The 21362-nt window shown below is 46.4% G+C and overlaps 1 protein-coding gene across 7 annotated transcripts in view; it reads right to left on the bottom strand.

Moving 5' to 3' along the window:
* Positions 1 to 2635: 2635 nt before the first annotated feature.
* Positions 2636 to 21362, bottom strand: part of TRPM4 (transient receptor potential cation channel subfamily M member 4) — a 34753-nt gene continuing 16026 nt past the window's right edge. For 3 of the 7 annotated variants that reach the window (XM_027080167.1, XM_027080169.1, XM_027080172.1), the window contains 13 exons: positions 19287 to 19416; positions 18963 to 19108; positions 17763 to 17875; positions 17326 to 17403; positions 13437 to 13862; positions 8514 to 8646; positions 8163 to 8337; positions 7772 to 7949; positions 4153 to 4346; positions 3731 to 3863; positions 3448 to 3520; positions 3250 to 3373; positions 2636 to 3014 (listed from right to left, as the gene is read on the bottom strand). In XM_027080167.1, coding sequence (XP_026935968.1) covers positions 3010 to 3014; positions 3250 to 3373; positions 3448 to 3520; positions 3731 to 3863; positions 4153 to 4346; positions 7772 to 7949; positions 8163 to 8337; positions 8514 to 8646; positions 13437 to 13862; positions 17326 to 17403; positions 17763 to 17875; positions 18963 to 19108; positions 19287 to 19416 — 1908 coding nt within the window. In that variant the 3' untranslated portion in view covers positions 2636 to 3009. Of the gene's footprint in view, positions 3015 to 3249; positions 3374 to 3447; positions 3521 to 3730; positions 4347 to 7771; positions 7990 to 8162; positions 8338 to 8513; positions 8647 to 13436; positions 13863 to 17325; positions 17404 to 17762; positions 17876 to 18962; positions 19109 to 19286; positions 19417 to 21362 lie in introns of those variants that run through there. The other 4 variants (XM_027080168.1, XR_003427454.1, XR_003427455.1 and 1 more) reach the window with 4 other exon arrangements.

Here is a 21362-nt window from a genome sequence, read left to right as displayed (position 1 = left end):
AGAGTTAAGCAGCCTCAGATAAAGTTATACAGTGGAATTCCCTGGTAGTCCAGTGGTTAGGACTCGGCACTTTCACTGTTGGGGCCCGGGTTCAATCCCTGGTTGGGGAACTAAGAGCCCGCTTATTATACAACCCAGACACCCCAATCTTAGGTATTTACCCAAGAGAAACAAAAACATATCCGATACCCAGTTTTCTCTAATTCAATCTAGGTTTGCGTATCAGCCCCTTGGCTTGTCTAAGTAGGCTTCACAGGAGCTACCAAATCCATTCCAGTTTTTGGCGGCAGCTTTGAGCAGCCTTTACAGCTGTCTCCTCTAGCCCCACTTGTCCCTTTAATGGAGCAGGTCCTCAGCCTTCACAAAGCACATGCATTCTAGAGTCCTCACTCCACCCTGCTGCCTCCTTTTCTCTGACGACCTGCAGCCTCTTATCTGGAGTTTTCATTTTTGTATAAAATACACCTCTCTTTCAAATGACCTATTTGTTTAAGATTTTAGTGGCTTACATATTCTACTGACAGTCACTCCCTTTCCACATCTGAGACTGGAGCAGATATCTTATGGGTTCTTTTGGATCACAGGCTAGTGAATGCCACAGCTGTTCCATGCCCTCAGCAACCCCTCCGGAGGACCCTAGAGTAGCAGATCATGGCTATGCTGCTCACTCTTGGTTAATGGACACCCAGTCACTTACTGGCCTTGCTGGTGACCTGCAAGAGGTCCTCCTCACTCCTAAAAGGAAGTATCTTCCACCTTTGTAATGGCCCAGTTAAACTCTGTGTGGCTTCCAAAAACACAGCACCAAGACAAGTGGAGACATTTGTGGTCACCAATTGTCATTTTAAGGGGCCAGGATTCCCACTGTACTAGGGCTGTGCAACAGAGAAGTGAAGTAGGTTCACTGCGGGAAAATATACAAGTAAGAAAGATTTAAATATAAATTTTAGCAGTATTTTGTAATTCCTCAAGAGCGCCTAGCCTCCTCTTCAATTACAGGTCTTTTGGTTTCCAAACTGATTTATGTGTGGAAATGAAGTGGAGGTTGTATCTCTCCAACAGAAATAAATTAATACAGGGGTCTCAGATATATTAAACGGGTCTCAGAAAACTGGTAAATAAATATAAAGAAGCAGAGTTAGCACAGAAATAGTAAACTGCACGAAGCAAATATCACCCCCAGGACTGGAGAGAAAAATGGGAGAGAACAGAGTTATCAGAACCTAAACTCTTGGAGACGTGACCCTGGGAGCTGAAACTCAGGCTAGATAAAGGGGCTGCCTGGATGGAGCGGGTGTGACTGAGGGCATAAACAGAACTTGTGGGAGTGCTGGGGCGGGGGAAGCTGAAAGCTGCAACCAGAGAAAGCAATGCTCTGGGGCTACGCTCAGGAATAGGAAGCAGCAAATCCCCTCTTCCTCCTCCAGTCACCGTTCTCCCTCTAGCGCCCCCTCTAGGCAGAGTCTAATAGGAACCCAGCTGGCAAAACAAATGGGGCTTGCGGAGTCCCAGCCCCAGCGTCACAGAGCTGAGTATACAGAAGGGCAGATTTGGAGCTGAGAGACAACAGCTTAATAAAGCAGCATGCCCACTGAGTGAATTCCTAGGGCTTCGTAGCATTTAACATTTCTAAATATAAATTAGTGCTTTACAAAGGCTCTGGATCCAGATGGCCCAGATTCCTATTCAAACTCGGCCACTTTCTAGCTGTGAGACCTTGTGTGAGTCACTTAACTTTTATGAGTGCCTCAGTTTTCTTATCTGCAAATGGAGACATTAGTACCTACCTAATATATGGTTGTCATGAGAATTCCTTGATTTAGCACCTGTGAAGAACTTAAACACAATGCCAGACACATAGCACTCGTGTTAGCTGCTGCTGTTGTTGCCACCGTCGTCATTACTGTTATTATTACTACTTGGGTTAGTGAGAATTGATTCAGCATCTTCCAGAGAAATCTGGTTGCCACAAAACACTTGGCAATATTTCAGAGCTACTCTGCATCCAAAGTGGCAGACAGTTGGAATTCCTCCAATTTGGAAAAAGGATGTTTTGGTTTGCATTTATGGATGTGTTGGTTGTTGGTGGCTTTTTTGCTATTTTACTAATAATTGCCGTCAGTTCAACCTTGTCATTACCAGTTTAGTTTGTTATGGGTTGTTTAGTTAAACGGCATGTATAATGATGCGTATTTGCCTCAATTCCGTGCGTGCATGGCCTGCAATTTTCCACTAATTAGACTTTTTAAAGACACATATGCAGTTATCTACTCAAATTTGCATCATCTGTACCCCTATTGCCAAAGCAGATGTACATAGCACCCACCCACCCCCACTCCAGGAAATACTCTCCTTTTTATCTCTGAGTTCTTCTTTCATTGGTAGGCAGGAATGGGGGGGGGTACAGATGGTTGGGGTTCTTGTCCCACTGAAGTGAGAGTCATCAAAATAGTGCAGACAAGAGGTGCTGGGCCTGAGTCACACAGGAATAGTGGGGCTGAGAGGAAGAAACAGCTGGGGGATACCTGAAATAAAGCAGCAAACGAACCAAGGACCCCAAACACATCCCCAGCTTCAGCCCCCATCCCCAAAGGATCTATACACCCACCAGTTCCCCAAGAATCAAGCATCCGGATGCTACTCCTCTCAAATGGCTTTATTTCCCCAGTGTGGGGAGCTGTGAGTGGGCTCTGGTCCTTTACCTCAACGACCCTGCAGCCTTCTCTGGCCCAGCAGACTGTGGTACAGCCTTGAAAGGCAATGAATGCTTGGGCTCCAGCGGCTCATGCTCCCAGAGTAGGGCTGGTTCTGGGAGGATCCAAGCCTGCTGTGGTTTGCATGGATGACACTCCCTGCAGTGATCGTGACAGCAGCTGAGGTGGTAGTCCATGGGCATGAGGTTCACCTCAAGGACAAGGTCGCCAGGTGCAGGGGTCAAGGACCTGCTAGGCCTTACTCTGGGACCAAAACTCCCTATGGCAGCTCCTCTTTGAAGTCCACCAGCAGGGCTCAGTCTGGGGGAAGAGAGAAGAGGTGGTGGGCATAGAGACGAAGACAGAAAAAAATAAGAGACTGGCAAAAAGAAAGATGTACAAAAAGCCCAAAGGAGACTGAGAGTGAACCAGGGACTAAGGAAAGCCAGTAAAAGAGAAAAACACTCCGACGTAGGGGAAGAGAGACCCGGAAAGTAGGGACACAGACGTAGGTAGTGACAGATGCCAGAGATACAGGTACACCACACACACTGACCTTTAGGCCCAGGTGAGGCTGGGGGCGGCGGCCCCCCTGGGGGAAGTAATGCAGAGCGGCTCAGGGCCTCGGCTACCCAGCCCAGGACACGGCTACAGTACTGGACCTGGGGAGCAGGGAGGACCTCAGGGCACCAGACTGGAACCCTACTGCCCCTCACCCCAGCCATACTCCCCCAGCCTGGCCCGGGATTCTCACCTCCTGTTCCAGTCCTTTCAGACGCTGCTCGTGCTCGCGGATCTGTCTCAGCTGCTGCAATGCTGTGTCCACCCTGGGGATCCAGGGTTTCAGATCGGTGCCCGCAGCCTACCAGCCCCGCCCACCTTCGAAGACCCGCCCTCAGTGGTTCAGCTTTTCTCCCTAGCATTCCAGGACCCTGTCCCTGCAGGCTCCACCTCTAGCCTGGGTCTTTGCAGGACCTAAATCATGGGCTCTGTTCCCTAAGCCAAAAGCCCCGCCCAGAGCCAGGCCCCGCCCTCACTTCTGCGACGTGCGCTTCAGACTTTCAGAGTCGCTCTCCCGCTTGTCCCGAGCTCGCTCCAGCAGGAAACTCTCCTTTTGCACTGACTCCCACGTCAACAGCTTCCGCTCCGCTTCCTTCGAGAGGCGGACCCCTGGACAGTGGGGTCAGGAGAGAGTCAAAGGGCTCGCCCATCCTCGGGCCACGCCTGCTCCTAGACCCAGCTTCCCCACCCAAAACCGTGAGCTTTGGTGATCTCCCAGACCACGCCCCCTCGCCGTTCTAGGCCTCCCACTAATATCCCACGCCCAGCTCCCTGACAGACTAAGCCCTGCCCACTAGTGCTCCTGGGCGTCCTCCTCCTCCAGCCTATACATGCTCTTCTTTCTCTCCAGGTTCCGCCCCCTAGGTTTCTCTCTTTTGGGCCAAGCCGGGGGTCTCACGAAAATGCTCGACGGCTGCGGAAGGTGGCAAGCTGGCCCGGAGCCTGCGCAATCGACGGATGAGTAAGCACACGTGCGAGATGACGATGAGAGGCGGGGCCAGTGCGGGCCGAGAGTGAAATTCCCGGATGAGGCTGTAGCGCTGCGCCTTCCAGTAGAGGTCGCTGTTGGCCTGTACTTTGCCGAAGGTATAGCTGTGGGGACCAGAGATCAAGGGTCACTGGAGGTCAACGCCCCTTCAGGAAGAGAGGATGAAGATTAGCTGTCACGCAATATCTGTTTGAAGCCCAAGGCAGCAGGCAGATGTCAAGATCAATAAAGTTGGAGGTTATTACAGGACGCAATTAATAGCTGGGTTAGGAGTGTCCAGGGTCAGATGTCATAGGTCAAGTTGGGAAAGCTATCATGAATTAAGTAGAGATTGGAGTCAGGTTCAAAAGTCAGCCTGGGGCTTCCCTGGTGGCGCAGTGGTTGAGAATCCGCCTGCCGATGCAGGGGACACGGGTTCGTGCCCCGGCCCGGGAAGATCCCACATGCTGCGGAGCGGCTGGGCCCGTGAGCCATGGCCGCTGAGCCTGCACGTCCGGAGCCTGTGCTCCGCAACAGGAGAGGCCACAACAGTGAGAGGCCCGCATACCGCAAAAAAAAAAAAAAAAAAAGCCTGGACACAAATAATAAAATAGGAAATGAAAATGGGGACATTACTATCAACCGTATAGAAATAAAAAGGATTATAAGAGAATGCTATTAATAATTGTACACCAACAAATTAGATAACCTAGATGAAATGGACAAATTACTAGAAACACACAAATTACCTAAACTGATTCAAGAAGAAACAGGACAATCTCAAAAGACCTATAACAAGTAAAGAGATTGAATCACTAATTTAAAATGTCCCAACAAAAAAGCCCAGGACCAGATGGTTTGACTGGTGAATTCTACCAAACATTTAAAAAAGATTTAACACCAATCATTCTCAAATTCTTCCAAAAAATTGAAGAGGAGAGAACACTTCCCAATTCATTCTATGAGGCCAGCATTACCATGATGATATCAAAGTCAGATAAAGATATCACGAGAAAACTACAGACCAATATCCTTTATGAATATACATGCAAAAATCCTCAACAAAATACTAGAAACCTAATGCAACAGCATATTGAAAAGATTATAAGTGGGATATATGCAAGGAATGCAAGAGTAGTTCAACATACAAAAATCAATCAATGTAATATACCACCTTAATAGAACAAAGGAAAAACCACGTGGTCATCTCAATTGACATGGAGACACAGAAAAGGCATTTGACGAAATCCAACACCCTTTCATGGTTCAAACAAAAACAAAACAAAAACTCAGAAAAGTAGAAATAGAAGGAAACTTCTTCAACATGATAAAAGGTACTTATGAAAAACCCACAGCTAACATCATACTCAATGAAAAAAGACTGAAAACTTTCCCCAAAGATCAAGAACAAGACAAGAATGCCCACTTTTGGGACTTCCCTGGTTGCCCAGTGGTAAAGAATCTGCCTTCCAATGCAGGGGACGTGGGTTCGATCCCTGGTTGGGGAACTAAGATCCCACATGCCGCAGAGCAACTAAGCCCGCACACCACAACTACTGAGCTCCTGCACCTCATCGAGAGATCCCTAGTGCCGCAAACTACAGAGCCCACATGCTCTGGAACCTGCGCACCACAACTAGGGAGAGAAAAACCCGCGCGCCACAACAAAGAGCCCGCATACCGCAACTAAGACCCGACGCAGCCCAAAAAATAAAGAAAATAAATATTTTTTAAAAATGCCCAATTTCACCACTTCTATTCATTATACTGGAAGGTCTAGCCACAGCAAGCAAGATAAAGAACTAAAAGGCATCCAAATTGGAAAGGAAGAAGTAAAACTGTCTCCATTGACAGATGATATAGCCTACATATAGAAATAGAAAATCCCAGGGACTTCCCTGGTGGTCCAGTGGTTAAGAATCCACCTTGCAATGCAGGGGATGACGGTTCGATCCCTGGTCAGGGAGCTAAGATCCTGCAAGCTGTGTGGCACAGACAAATAAATAAATAAACTTAAGAATCAAAGGATATTATCAAGAAAAGGAAAAGACAACCAACAGAATGGGAGAAAATATTTGCAAATTATATATGTGATAGGAGTTTAATATCCAGAATAAAGAACTGCTACAACTCAAACACTAAAATACAAACAACTCAATTTAAAAAACGGGCAAATGGGGCTTCCCTGGTGGTGCAGTGGTTAAGAATCCGCCTGCCAATGCAGGGGACACGGGTTCGAGCCCTGGTCCAGGAAGATCACACATGCCGCGGAGCAACTAAGCCTGTGCGCCATAACTACTGAGCCTGTGCTCTAGAGCCCGCGTGTTGCAACTACTGAAGCCCGCACGCCTAGAGCCCGTGCTCCGCAACAAGAGAAGCCACTGCAATGAGGAGCCCGTGCACCGCAACGAAGAGTAGCCCCCGCTCACTGCAACTAGAGAAAGCCTCTGCGCAGCAACGAAGACCCAACACAGCCAAAAATAAAAATAAATAAATAAATTTATTTTAAAAAATGGGCAAAGGATTTGAACAGACATTTCTTTAAAGATGTGCAGATGGGCAATAAGCCCATGGAAAGATGCTCAATGTCACCAGTCAGGAAAATACAAATCAAAACCACAATGAAAAAAAAAAAAAAAAAAAACCACAATGAAATAACCAGTTCACGCCCACTAGGATGGCTAGAACCTCTTAATAAGGAAAATAACAACTGTTAGTAAGGATGCAGAAAGGCTAAACAGAATTACCATATGACCCAGCATTCTATTCTAGAAATATACCCAAAAGAAATAAAAAACGGAGACTCAAACAGCAATTGTGAACAGCAGTGTTCATTGCAGCATTATCCACAATAGCCAAAAGATGGAACCAACCCAAGTTTCCATCACCAGATGAATGGATCAACAAAATGTCTTATATCAATACATCAGTATTATTCAGCCATAAAAAGGGATGGAGTGGTGGCACGTGCTACAACATGATTGCACAATGAAAACATTATGCCGGACACAAAAGGACAAATATTGTATGATGTCACTTACATGAATCACCTCCAAGAGGCAGATTCATAGACACAGAGAGTAAATTAAAGGTTACCAGGAACTGGGCAGGGGAGGGGAAAATGAGGAGTTAACCCTTGCTGAATGCGTACACACTTTCTGTTTGGAGTGATGAAAATGTTTTGGAAATAGATAGTGGTGATGGTTGTACAACATTATAAATGTAATTAATGTCACTGCATTGTACACTTAAAAATGGTGACGATGGCAAATTTTGTTATATATATTTTGCCACAATAAAAAAATTTTTAAATCTTCAGCCTGGGCTCAGAGAGCAGATCAGATTCCAAAGTCCAGGTCAGGAGCAGACTCTGACTGGGTTTGGGGACAAGCCAGCATTAGATTTAAATCAGAGTCAGAGACTAAAACTAGAATTGCTTAGACTGGGGTCAAGGGTCAAGCTGGGATCAAGAATCATGCTGGGGTCAAGGGTCATGCTGGGTGAGGTCACCCAGATGAGGTCAGATCATCAGAGAGCAGTGGGGACTCACCTGAACATCGCGATGAGCAAATTGACCAGCAGGATGTTGGCCACGAGCAGGAAGATGATGAGGAGGACCACCACCAGCCAGTTGGCATAAATCGAGACGCAGGAGCCTGCCTGGGTCCCTGAGGGGCGCGCCCATACGCCCTTCTCCGATGAACAGTTGTCGGGCTTCATGAGGCTCGCTGTGAAGGGAGATAGAGATGGAGCCAGAGAGACAGAGACCTAAGGAAGACAGAAATCCAGACGGGCATGGGAGAGCAGAGAGAGAGACAGAATCCCAGAAAGAGGGGAGAACAGAGACGCAAAGAGAAGGAGGAGGGGTCAGAGACCCAGAGATAGAGGAGAGAGAGAGGGGACTCAGAGGGAGGGTGTCAGGCCCTCTCATCCCTCCTTACCGTCTATGTCCTCCTGGGGGATCTGCCCAAAGATCTGCAGGTAGGGCCGGTAGAAGACCCGGCGCAGGATATTCGAGAGGTTACGGTCCTGGGGCCTAAGGAGCCCCTCCGTGGCCACCCCATAGGCAACCAGCCACACGCCAAGGAAGAAGAGGAAGAAGAACACGTCCTTCATCTGCAGAAGAGGAAGATGAGACCAATCTGGGCCCTGCCCTTCCCTACTCTGGCCCCGCCCCTGCATCCAAAGCCCCGCCTCCTTCCCTGACATTGCGTTCCAGACTCCACACCTTCCCTGGCTCCGTCCCTTTCCTCCTCTGGCCCCGCCCACACCAGTCCTACCCCACCCCTCACCATCTTGTTCACGATGACGATCTTGGGCCCCAGATGTTTGTTGACTGTGAAGATGTGCAGCAGCCTCAGCGTGAAGATCATGAAGTCGAGGCAGAGGACAGTACGGCCCAGGTCATACAGTCCTGCGGTCAGCCTGGGGTATGGCAGACGCGGCAGGGGTCACTCAAGGGTTACACGGTGTAAAGCAAAACCCCGAGTCTTCCCAACACCAGGCTGAAGGTGAGGATGTGGCCTCCCCAGGGCCAGACCTGGGACCACCCCCCTACCTCGATTCACCCGGGGTTTACTCAGATTTAAAATTTGGCACCCGTGACAGTGCCAAGCTGGGCTACGCAGGGCGCTGGTACCCATTAAATAATGCTGCATGAACAACGGCCTTAGCAAAAAGCTGGGAGGTCCCTGTAACAAACAAGTTGTGAAAACTGCAGGGATATTTGTCCAACCTATACAAGGCAAAATATAGAGAGTTCCAGCAAACCAATAAGCAGAAGACAAACGACCTAACAGGAAATCGGATAAAGGATAACAACACACAATTCACAGAGGAAAGTCAAATGGTGAATAACATCAGCAATCCCTATGGGGAAAATAAAAATTATATCTCTATTTTGCATCATGTACTTTAACTCTGAAGGGATTAAAAACCTAGAGTAAAAGGCAAAACATCAAAATCTTAGTAAGAAAATATAGAATTTCTTCATAAGCTTGACATAAGATAAATGTTATATAAGAAAAAGAGTCTTATATACAAGGCACAAAATCATAATAAAGGAAAAGACTGAATATTTACTTTAAAATATAAAACTCATGTGTATTAAAAGATAACATAAATATGATGGACAGAGAAAGACAAAATTTTCTGCCAAAAATACATAGCGTAAATTTGATCAGGAGGGAATACCAGACAAACTTAAACAGAGGCAAATTCTACAAAATAACTGGTCTGGACTCTTCAAAAGTGTTACGATCATAAAAGCCAAAGATGGACTGAAAAACTGTCCCAGATTAGAGACAATTAAGGAGACATGACAACTAAAGGCAACATGGAATCCTGGATTGGCTCCTGATCCAGAAAAAGAACATCAGTGGACAACTGATGAAATTTAAATAAAATTTCCTGGTTCTGATAATATAAGATGTTAACATTTGGGGGATCTGGATGAATGGTGTATGGGAATTCTCTGTGCTGTTTTTGCAAAATTTTTTTATGTCTAGGGGTTTTTCGAAATGAAAAGTTAAAGAATAAAAGAATGTTTAAAGAACATACAAAAGTGAAAAGACAAGCTGCAGACTGTAAGAAGATACTTAGAACAAAACCACCAAGGATTGGGATCCAGAGTATAAGGAGAACACCTACCAAAAAATATATACATGCAAGAGATCGGTGAACACAATAAATTAAAAACTGGGGCGAAGGGTATGAAAAGACAGTTGACAGAGTACATGTGCCATTTAGCTATGAAAGCTGCCCAACTTACCCAACTAGGAGTCAGGGATGCATAAATTAAAACAAGGAGAGGTCATTTTTCCCATCAGATTGTCAAAACATGTAAAGGTTAAATTGAGAGCTACAAAATTTTAAAGATTGAAAATATCAGGTATCATCAAGCATGTCCTCAAGGGGGCAGTGTCTTACCCAGATGGTGGATGTGTAACCGGAAGAATCTATTTTACAAGGAAAGCCTTCCACATCAAGAATACACATACCCTTTGACCCACAAAGTGTACATCTCAGATGTATTATTACTTTGGAATAATAAAAAATTAGAAACAACTGAAATGTCCATCCGGAAGGGATTGGCAAAATAAAACGATTCATCCATTCAATTCTGGAGAACACAGGAAATTTCTCCTGTGTAAAATGAGATTTTTTGGAATTTTTTTTCCTGTCCAATAATTCTTCCCCCACCTAAAAAACGATGAGCTTGACAAAAATGTCTAAAACATCACTGGTATTCCTAAAGGGTGGTAGCACATGGTCCTAGCCCTTTCCTCTCAGAAGATACTTTATACAAAATACAAGGAATAAATAGAAGCACAGTGTTGTACAAAACTTTCTTGTCTTGCTGTTTTAATAAATTATTCATGTCGAATTACTTGTGCCATTTTTAACAAGGCATAGAGGAAGCATACCTCTCAGTGTGTCAACTGAGAAAAGAGTAGGGGGTCATTGCTGTCAACCATCCAGATTATAAGAGGGGATGTCAGGACACTTCATCCCCTGTAAACAGTCACTAGGTTGTGACCACAAAGTTCTTTGTCTGCTCTGTTCAAAAGCAGTGGTGTCCTAACAGGTAGGACTTTATTTAAAAACAAAAAACAAAAAAAACAACTCACCATCAGAGTACTGGACCCAGAGCAGCTAATATCTGATTATAACTTCACGTTATCTCAAGTAGAAAATGAAAGAAGCTTTGTAGAGAAATTTGGGGCCTAATTCTATCTCTTGAAGTTCAGAATTTTTGTCCCACTGCCTCATGAAAGGAATTCATTCATTTATTAAATCTGGCAAGAAGAAGTCTGTCTTGTCTGCTTTAGCCAGCGAAGACTAAAACCCTTCTTCAGGAATCTGATGCAACATTTTTAAAGAATAAGGAATATTTGCAAATACTGACATGGAAAGAATGTCAGGACATATTACAGAGGAAAAGAAGAGGTTGCAAAAGAATAATAAAATATAGTATCATCTGTGTATAATATCTGTGTATAGAAGAAGTAGGTAAATGCATAGAAAAAGAACAGGCAGGATGTGCACCAAACTGTTGATGGAGGTAACTGCTGAGAAAAGGAGGAAGCTTGAAATGGCTGAGGAAGATAATCCGTTTCTATTCTATCCTCTTCTTCATTTGAATATAATCTTGTTCAATAAGGACGCACTTCTGCATTTCTTTGGGCATAGACTATATTCAAAGATGTTTTAAGTTGCTGGGAGACAAGATAGATGTGGCTTGAGGCGTTTATAATCTTGTGTGAGGAGAGCGACAGCAAAAGTCATGGTCAAAGCACTACTGGGGGGACTCTCAGGATGTTAGAGGAACACAAGAGACCCAGAGTCTGGGTAGGAGAAAGGAAGACCTCCAGAGGCAGAGACAGCAAAGCTGAGGCTGAGAGGAAGTGTAGGAGTTGGCTTGGCCAAGGAGAGGAGGGAAAAGTGTTTCAGGAAGGGGGAACAGCATGTGCCAAGACCCAAAGACAACACAATTTATTCCCAAGGACATTTTGATTTGCCCTTTGCCCTCTCTCTGGCACCACACAATACAATCTAGAAACTATGGAAGAAATGAACTAACATTATATAGCCCAGTCTGCGCAACAGAAAATATTTGAGGGTAATTCCTCACAGTTAAGTTTTTTGTAAATTAGCTAAGAAATAAGCAGAAACAGTCAAGATTTTTATGGAGTAAAAAGTTGACAAAGCATTGAGGCCTCCCTGATGAAATTTAAAATTATGAAATTTGACCCAGGAAAACCAGACACGCAAGAAATAAAAGCCACACAGTAAAATTCACAAACACAGACCCTAGATTTTGGCAAAATTTGATAGGACAAAAACACAAATGTTGAACCAAATATTTGTTGTAAAACTTAACCCAAACAATAATTAATCAAGTTGAAATAATTTCAGAAACTGAAAAAGAAAATAATTGAAGGTACTTTCACTGTCCTGCAATGTAAAATCAATCAAGGCAGTTTAAAGTAACTAGAAAATAGTTCCTTGGTAAGAATCCGTCAGTACTGGTAAAATTCTAACTGCAATTTTATAATTACGCAGATTCAAAATACCAAGGATCACGGTCAAAGCCACTGGCCTTGTGAAGAAGGAACTGCAAGTGGCTCTCAGACAAGCCAGAGTGTAAATGAAGAAAAGAGAAAGAAATCAGGGAGGCAGCCCTGGCAGAGAAGGGCAGGGGTTGTCCACGGGCGCTGGCGAGCCCCAAGAAGCAGGGTGAGACAGGCCAGCTCTGGGTGTAGAAACACCCTTGCGGGCCCTGTGGGGGATGGACTGGAGGGAAGAGAGGCTGGGGCAAGGGTCCAAGTGGGAGAGGCAGGCATGGAAGTAAACAGGGGGATGAGACAGAAAGTCAAGTGCCAGGAGGACAGGGCCTGGGACCCAGGGCTATAGAGGAAGAGGAGGGAGGAGGTGAGGGTGGTAGTCGGTGTGTGGCCTGATTTCTGGGGTCCAGGGCAGGGGTGCAGCTACGGGACCATGTTGAGGACTAGAGAAACATCCTGTAAAGTCCAGATCTAGAATGAAGATCAGTGGGGTTCTCATTTTATCCTATCAGCCCTAAAGCCCGATATCCACATGTGAGCAAACGGCTTACAGAACATCTTTAGGCAGTACTTTCAATCAAGATGGGATTTTTTTTTTTTTTTTTTACGAATAAGCAGGGGTTTCCCTGGTGGCGGAGTGGTTAAGAATCCGCCTGCCAATGCAGGGGACACGGATTCAAGCCCTGGTCCTGGAAGATCCCACATGCCGCAGAGCAAGTAAGCCAGTGCGCCTCGACTACTGAGCCTGAGCTCCAGAGTCCGCGAGCCACAACTACTGAAGTCTGTGCGCCTAGAGCCCATGCTCCGCAACAAGAGAGGCCGCCGCAATGAGAAGCCCGCGCACTGCAACGAAGACCCAATGCAGCCAAATTAATTAATTATTTTAAAAAAAGAATAAGCAGAGTTATTTTAAAATTGTGAATCACTATATGTATACCTGCAACTTATATAATATTGTACATCAACTATACTTCAATGAAAAAAAGAGTAAGTGGAGTTGGATTTAGCCTCTGCCTGCCGCAGGGAAGCCAACAGTTGAGACCCCCAACCCCACCCCTCACCCCCATCCCCACTCCCATGCCCCCACCCCCAGGAAGGAAGGGTCAGAGGCCGCCATGGGCCGGGAGTGTAGGGTCACAGGGCACTCACCGGCAGCCCACGCCCATGAGGAAGCAGGTCAGGGCCACCATGTCGCACTGGTTCCAGGCGTCTGAGAGGTAGAGGTGCAGGCGGCGGCGCAGTGGGGCCTGGTGGGAGTCTGTCCTGGGGGCCCCCATTGCCAGGCTGCCCAAGCTGTCACCCAGCCCCTGGCGTAACTCCTCACAGAGCAGGGTGAAGGCCCAGAAGTAGAGCAGTAGCTCCAGAGCGCTGGGTTTCTCGGGCTGGAAGTCAATGAGCAGCACGTGGGTGAAGAGCAGCAGGAAGAGGAGGTAGCTGACCACGTTGCCCATGAAGGAAGTCACCGGCGCTCCCCAGAACTGGGGCCAGCGGCGCAGGCGGCACCCCCCACAGCAGCTCCTGCGGCTGGGCGACCTCAACACCCTCAAGGGCATCTTCTCATTAGGGTCTGTGGGCCTGGGGGAGAGAAGGGAGAAGGGCTCAATCTGACTTCTGCACCTGACTGTCACCATTATCAGGACCTCTAAACTTTCATATCCTCCTCATCCTCCTTTCCAGACATTCCCCACCTTCACGACTTCTGACCCTGCCTGACCTGAAACTAAGTCTGATGTCCGCCATCACCTTGACTTTTGACCCCTGTATCTAATTTCTGACCTCTGAAATCTACCATCAAGACTGCTGAGCCTGCACCTCTGACTTTTTCCACCTTTCTGACCTCTGGCCTCTGGGCTGGCCTCTGACTCTTGTCTGGCTTTTGCCTCCAAGTCCCTCTTCTTTCACCTTCACAACCTCTGACTCTCTGTCTGACCTTGGACCATCTATCTGACCTCTGGCCCTCAAATATGACCTCTCACCCCCTCACTTTCATGGCCTTGGTTCACCAGGTTTGACAACCCCATCCCTGAATATTAACTTCTAACCCATAAATTCTGATATCAGATTATCCAGCACAGTTTTCTCAGATAACTCTTCCTTCCCTATATCTGATCTCTGACTGTACAGCCATATCTGAATTCTAAGCTTCTAGGTCCACTCATATCTCTGACCCTTCTCACCTGAGTTTTGATCCTCTGTCCCAGTTTCATCCTAACTCTTAATTCTGACCTCAAATCAGAAACAGAAAAATGAATAATACAAATAATAATAAATTCAGAAAGCTAAAAGGAAAAATAAACTGGCTTGGAAAGGCATCCTCTCTTCATAAACCAAGTGGAAAGAAAACCCCAAAGTGGAAACAACCCAAATGTCCATCAGCTGATGAATAGATAAATAAAATGTGGTAGATTCAAACAATGGAATATTATTCAACAATAAAGGGGCTTCCCTGGTGGCGCAGTGGTTGAGAGTCCGCCTGCCGATGCAGGGGACACGGGTTAGTGCCCCAGTCCGGGAAGATCCCACATGCTGCGGAGCGGCTGGGCCCGTGAGCCATAGCCGCTGGGCCTGCGCATCCGGAGCCTGTGCTCCACAACGGGAGAGGCCACAACAGTGAGAGGCCCGCGTACCGCGCAAAAAAAATCAAAAAACAATAAAAAGGAATGAAGCACTGACACATGCTACAAAGTGGATCAATCTTGAAAACATGATGTTAAAGTTAACGAGGCCAGTCATAAAAGACCACCTGGTGTATGACTCCATTTATATGGAATGTCCAGAACAGGGAAATCCGTAGGGACAGGAAGTAAATTAGTGGTTGCCTGGGACTGGGAGAAGGGAGGAGTGGGGAGTGAGACTGTTAATGGGTACAAGATTTCTTGCTGCAGCGATGAAAATGTTTTCAAATTTTGTGATGATTTTACAACTCTGTGAATATGCTGAAAACGACTGAAAATTGTACACCTTACATGGGTGAACTGAATGGTATGTGAACTATATCTCAATAGGGCTGTTCTTTTTTTGTTTTTTTCAGGCTGTTCTAAAGGAAATAAGCAGAAAGAACAGTAAAAGCTAAAGAAAGTGAGATGCAGAGAGGAGAACCAGCTCCCCAATAATAAGAGAAAACAGACCTGGTAACAAAAATATGTGGTGGGTCAGAATGCTCCCCAAAGTCTGCCATCTTGAATCACCTCCAGGCAGGAGACACACAGATTCCTGGATGCTTCCCTGGAGGAGAAGCATCCAGGAATCTGTCCTTTTACAAAGCTCTCCAGGGAGGTGGCTTTCTACAGTGACTAAAAGCACAGATTCAGGAACAAGAAGATCTGGGTTCAAATCCCAGCTCCACGACTGACCAATCACATGATCTGAGGTGGGTGACTTAATGCCTCAGTTATGTCATCTGTAAAATAGGGATAATAATGGACCCTATGGCATAGGGTTGTTGAGAGAATTAAATGAACTGATTTTCAAAACAATTTAGCGCACTGGCCGCCCACTGTGAGTGTTCTGTAACCTCAGCTATTGTCCTCATCATATGGTACAAATGTTGGGAACTCACCAGACAAGGATACCACTATGGATCCTGACATTGGGAGCCTCTGTCTAATTTTTTTCAGTGGTCCAAATTTTTTTCTTAGTATTCTCTCTACCTTGACAAATATTTTGTATTCTTTGTGCACTGTCTCAAAAAAATTTGTATATACGTAATACATTTAAATTTGACTTGTTTCACAGCAGGTGGTAGGTTTTATAGACTTCTGGCAGTCTGATGATGTTTCTAACAGTTACCAGAAACACTTTTTCTTCTGGAATATTGGGGCTGAGGTTCCTCCCTGTTCCCATTCAGATGATTAAAGTAGAGATGGAGGGTGCAAAGATGGGGCCTCTTCCTCTGTTTCTCTATTACCATAGATTTAGACCCTTATACCTACACACACACACACACACACACACACACACACACACACACACCATTCAACAAAACAAGTGTATCAATAATAGCAGTAGTAATGCTAGTCCCCATTAACTGAGCACTTACTTTGTGCCAGGCACTACAATATGCACATTTAATACACATTATCTCCATGAATCCTCCCAATTGTTCCATCAGGCATTGTGGTATATTGTATTACTGTGGACCAAATATTTTGGTTCCCTCCCAGTGGGAGAATTTAAAAGCTAAGGAATTATCATATGACTAGTTTTTGCCAATGAAATGTGGGCAAAAGTGACACGTGTCACTTCCAAGTGGAGGCTTTAAGGTCCAGAACCTGGTTTGCCATGTCTCTTTTCCCTCTACCATGAGACCAGCAACATCTCAGCTAGGAGGTGTTTGCTTATCCCGAAGTGGAGACCACGTGGAGCAGAGCCACAGACAACCCAAAAATGGAGCGTGAATGACAATTAAATCCTCACTGTTGCCAGCCCACTGAGAGTTTGGAATACTTTGTCATTGCAGCATTACTCAACCTAACCTGACTAACATACGTACAACCTTCTCTTTATAGCAAAGAAAGCTGAGGCTCAGGGGTGAAGCCACTTACAAAGGCAAAGTCAGGATTTGAACCCCGCTCTGCTTGACTCAGAGCCAAGTCCCCCAGCACCTCTGCTCTGCAGAATTAACAGAAGATCGATAAATATTCAATTTCATTTGCTTAGGACTGATTTTGCAAACACCTTCATGGGTACCACAGCACAGAGATTAAGAGCAAAGGCCCTGGAGTCAGAAAAAAAAAAATTGGCAAAAGATCCCTAAATGAACCAAATCCACCCGATTCCACTTGCTTTATCAAGACAGAAATACATGTATCATGAAGCAAATTGATTTTCAGTGAGGAACTCCTTGGTGGCAGAACCAAAGTTGAACCAAGCCTTGAGCCTGGCATTTGGGAAACTTCCTCAGTATTTTCAGTGGCTTCATGAAACCACCATCTCCCGAAGCCCCACTTCTCCCCTCTGGTCTTGCTCCCATTACCTGGTGCTCCTGGAGCTGCCTAGGGTGCCCCCTACCCCCACACAGTGCTGGTGCTTCACTCACTCGCCAGGCCCTTCCCCACTGATGCCCCTGTCCATGTCAAATGCCAGGTCCTTCTGCATGGGCTCCTCATCTGGCTTCCTGGCATGGAGGGACACACAGAGTGAGAAATAAGGGGAGGGCAGGTGGGAGAGGAATTCTCCAAGCCAAACTCAGTCACCCAGAGACACTGCAGGGAATGAGAGGTATCATCCCAAAGTGACCTTCCCCCCAGAGCCATGGCCAGAGGACAGAGGAATTGCCACTAGAGATACTGCAGAGACCCACCCCAAAAGCTTGCTTCCCACAGCATGCTCCCAGTCTGGGGGAGGGAAAGAGAATGAACAAGGGTGGGGGAAGCACTGGACAGACCAAGTAGAAAGGCAGCCAGAATTCAGCAGGAAGTAGAGACTGATCTCCCCTCCCCCCTCCTCCTGCCCATCTAACCCCAGGGGACTGACCTGAAGGTGATGAGGTTGGTGTAGATGAGTGGGGGGCAAAAGAAGGCGAGAACCAGGGCCCAGATGGGTGTGGTGCTGTCCATCTCCCCCCACCACTTCTGTGTCAGCAGAGACTGTGGGATGTGGGGAGGATTAGGAGGCTGAATCTCCCCACAGCCCTCTCCCAAAGACCCCAGACAAGGATCAAGCCACACTCCAGAGCACAGGGCAAATGCTCACTGTGAGGGCCATAACCACTGGGGGTGGGGGGAAAGGAGTCAAAGGCAAGGAACACCTGTCCCAGATTGTAATAGAGTTAAACAGCCAACATTTGTTAACATGATATACCAGATACTGGGCTGAGCATTTTACATAGATTAGCTCACTTAACCCTCCACACCTCCAGGAGGACAGGTACTAATATTTTCTCCTTTTTCACAGATGGATGGAGCACAGGGAGGTTACAGAAGAGGCAAAAGCTGCAATCCATGAGTTTCACCACCATTCAAAGCAAAGGACTCTGGGAAAGTATTTGAGGTGCCAACAGATCATTCCAAGAAGTGAAATGGGACTTCCTGCTGGGTAGGCAAAACTTCTTGTACTGAGGATGGGACTCTCTTTGCCCCTGTCAGATTTAGATTAAGGAGACCGAGAGTGTTTTCAGAATGTCAGGATTAGCAGGATGGGAGCGACTATGGGGGCACACAGGTCTTCCCAAAGGAAGGGTAGGATTTCCTAAACCAGAGTTCGTCTATGTCCAAAACACTAAGTAATTGTCCAGTGACACCCTTTTAATTGTTGAAGCCTGGCAGTGGACCCCTCTTAAGGAAATGGGAAGGACTTCTTGTGTGAGAGGTGAGACTTCTTACTAAAGTCCCGGGTACTCCTCTATCCGGAATATAACTTTTTTTAGTTCCCTAACCAGGGATTGAACCTGGGCCACGGAAGTGAAAGCACCACGTCCTAAGCACTGGACTGCCAGGGGGATTCCCTGGAATAGAACTTTTTAGGAGGGTTGGCTTTCCTGTGGCAGGGTGTGAGGCTTCTTTTGGGAAGAGCAACCCTTCCAGGAGAAGGCTGGGACTTTCTGGAGAGGGGTTGTCTCCAGGTGGAGAGGCTGGTCAAGACCCCAGATTGCCCACCGTGGCAGGGGGCTTATCCTCCAGACGTCCCACAGTCCGGCTGAGAACTGTTTGGGGTGTTGGTGTCTCAGATGCTCACCTGTACCCCATCCTGGGCAAAGAAGGCACGGGCATCAGCCTGCATGGCAAGGTGGAGGCAGGTGGCATCCCCCCAGAGTGGGCAGCGCCAGAGGAGCAGGTGAGCAGCCCGTTCCTCGCTGCTGCGGTAGCATTTTCCAAAGAGGTCTGGGTGTGGGACATTTACGTGAGAGGGAGGAAAAGTAGTAGGAAGATGGTGTGAGGGGAGAGATGAGGGCATTGAAGGGGAAGAGGCAGAGTGACGAGAGGAGGAATGGGTAGTTTTACAACCCCCTTCATGGCAGCTCCCTGTCTCTGCCCCGCCAGGCACCCATGCCCCACGCACCAACACCCAGCCCCTCAAACTTGGCTGCCAGGTCCTTCCTCCGTGCTGCCTCCTCAGTCTCAGCCTCCAGGCGCCCCAGCACTCGCAGCAACAAACAGGCCCCAAGAGCTGAGGCCACAGAACTGGAACCCTGGAGAGACAGAGACAGGCCTCAAGTAGCTGAGGCAAGCAACAGATACTCTGAACAGCTTGGGAGAGAAGAGGGAAGCAGCTGGGGAAGGAGATGCTTGAGGGAGTGAGGGGTTTTAAAAGCTCCTATGGGGAATTCCCTGGTGGTCCAGTGGTTAGGACTCTGAGCTTCCACTGCAGGAAGCATGGGTTAGATCCCTGGTCGGGGAGCTAACATCCCGCATGCCACGCAGCACAGCCAAATAAATCAAGAAGTAAAAATAAAACAAAAAAATAAAAAGCTCCTACATGTACCAGGAAATCTAGACGGCTACAAACATGACCAAGACTGGATGCATGCTCAGAAAAGACTATGGAAAGCCCTAAGCTTTCACCTCTGGCTCACCTTTAGGCTCAGCAAAAGCAGGCAGTGAAGGCTAAAGGCAGATTGTAAACAGCCTGCCTAAGTGTTAAAAGTCAGCTCCACAAAGAGCCAACCTGCAAAGTGGAAGGGCTTTATTCCCCCACCCCTGTGCATTTAAGGGAATCTCTGTCAAGTCACTAGCTGACCACTAAGCCAACAGAATGGGATTTCAGTGGCCATACATGACGAAGAATACAGACTTTACAAAAATAGCTTAGGAAAGTCGCTAAACAAACAACCACCACCCACAACAAGCAGCAACAACAACCCCTGAAGGAAGGAGTTAAGCTGATTTCCAAAGTTGCCATATTATAATATTCAAAATGTCCTGCTTTCAACAACAAGAACAAAAATTATGAGGCATGCAAAGAAACAAAAAAGTATGACCCATTCACAGGACAAAAGAAATTAGGAAACGTAGCCACTGGATTTACTTACTAGAGAAAGACTTTAAATCAACTGTCTTAAATATGCTCAAAAAGCTGAAGGAAATTATGAACAAAGAGCTAAAGGAAGCCAGGAGAATGATGTGTCAGCAAATAGAGAATAGAAATAAAGATATAGAAATTATAAAAAGGAACCAGGGACTTCCCTGGTGGCGCAGTGGTTAAGAATCCGCCTTCTAATGCAAGGGACGTGGGTTCGAGCCCTGGTCCAGGAAGATCCCACATGCCATGAAGCAACTAAGCCCGTGTGCCACAACTACTGAGCCTGTGCTCTAGAGCCCATGAGTCACAACTACTGAGCCCGCGTGCCACAACTACGGAAGCCCGCACCCCCTAGAGCCTGTGCTCTGCAATAAGAGAAGCTACCGCAATGAGAAGCCCGTGCACTGCAACAAAAAGTAGCCCCCGCTCGCCACAACTAGAGAAAGCCCACGCACAGCAACGAAGACCCAATGCAGCCCAAAATAATAAACAAATAAAATAAATAAAAATAAAACTTAAAAAAAAAAAGAAATCAAGTGAGAGGGACTTCCCTGGTGGTCCAGTGGTTAAGACTCCAAGCTCCCAATGCAGGGGGCCTGGGTTCAATCCCTGGTTAGGGAACTAGATCCTGAATGCCACAACCAAGAGCCTGCATGCCGCAACTAAGATCCCACGTGCCGCAACTAAGACCCGGCGCAGCCAAGTAAATAAATAAATAAATAAATATTTTTAAAAAAACCACAGATCACACCCATTAGGATGTCAATTATAAAAAAGAAAGAAAGAGACAGAGAGAGAGAGGAAGGACGAGAAAAGAGAAAAGAAAATAACAAGTGTTGGTAAAGATGTGGAGAAATTGGAACACTTGTGTGCATTGCTGGTGGAAATTTAAATGGTACCACCACTGTGGAAAATAGTATGGCAGTTCCTCAAAAAATTAAACCTAGAATTACCATATGGTCCAGCAATTCCACTCTTAGATATGTCCTCAAAACAACTGAAAGCAGGGACTCAAACAGATATTTGTACACTCGTCATAGCAGTATTATTCACAATAGCCAAAAGGTCAAAACAATCCACATGTCCATCAACAGATGAATGGATAAAGAAAAGGTA

Source organism: Aethalodelphis obliquidens, unplaced genomic scaffold (assembly GCF_003676395.1).
Source record: "Aethalodelphis obliquidens isolate GAN/ISIS:26980383/991018 unplaced genomic scaffold, ASM367639v1 scaffold43, whole genome shotgun sequence".
In the NCBI taxonomy this organism is placed as follows: domain Eukaryota; kingdom Metazoa; phylum Chordata; class Mammalia; order Artiodactyla; family Delphinidae; genus Aethalodelphis; species Aethalodelphis obliquidens.
This window is presented reverse-complemented; position numbering and strand designations above follow the sequence as displayed.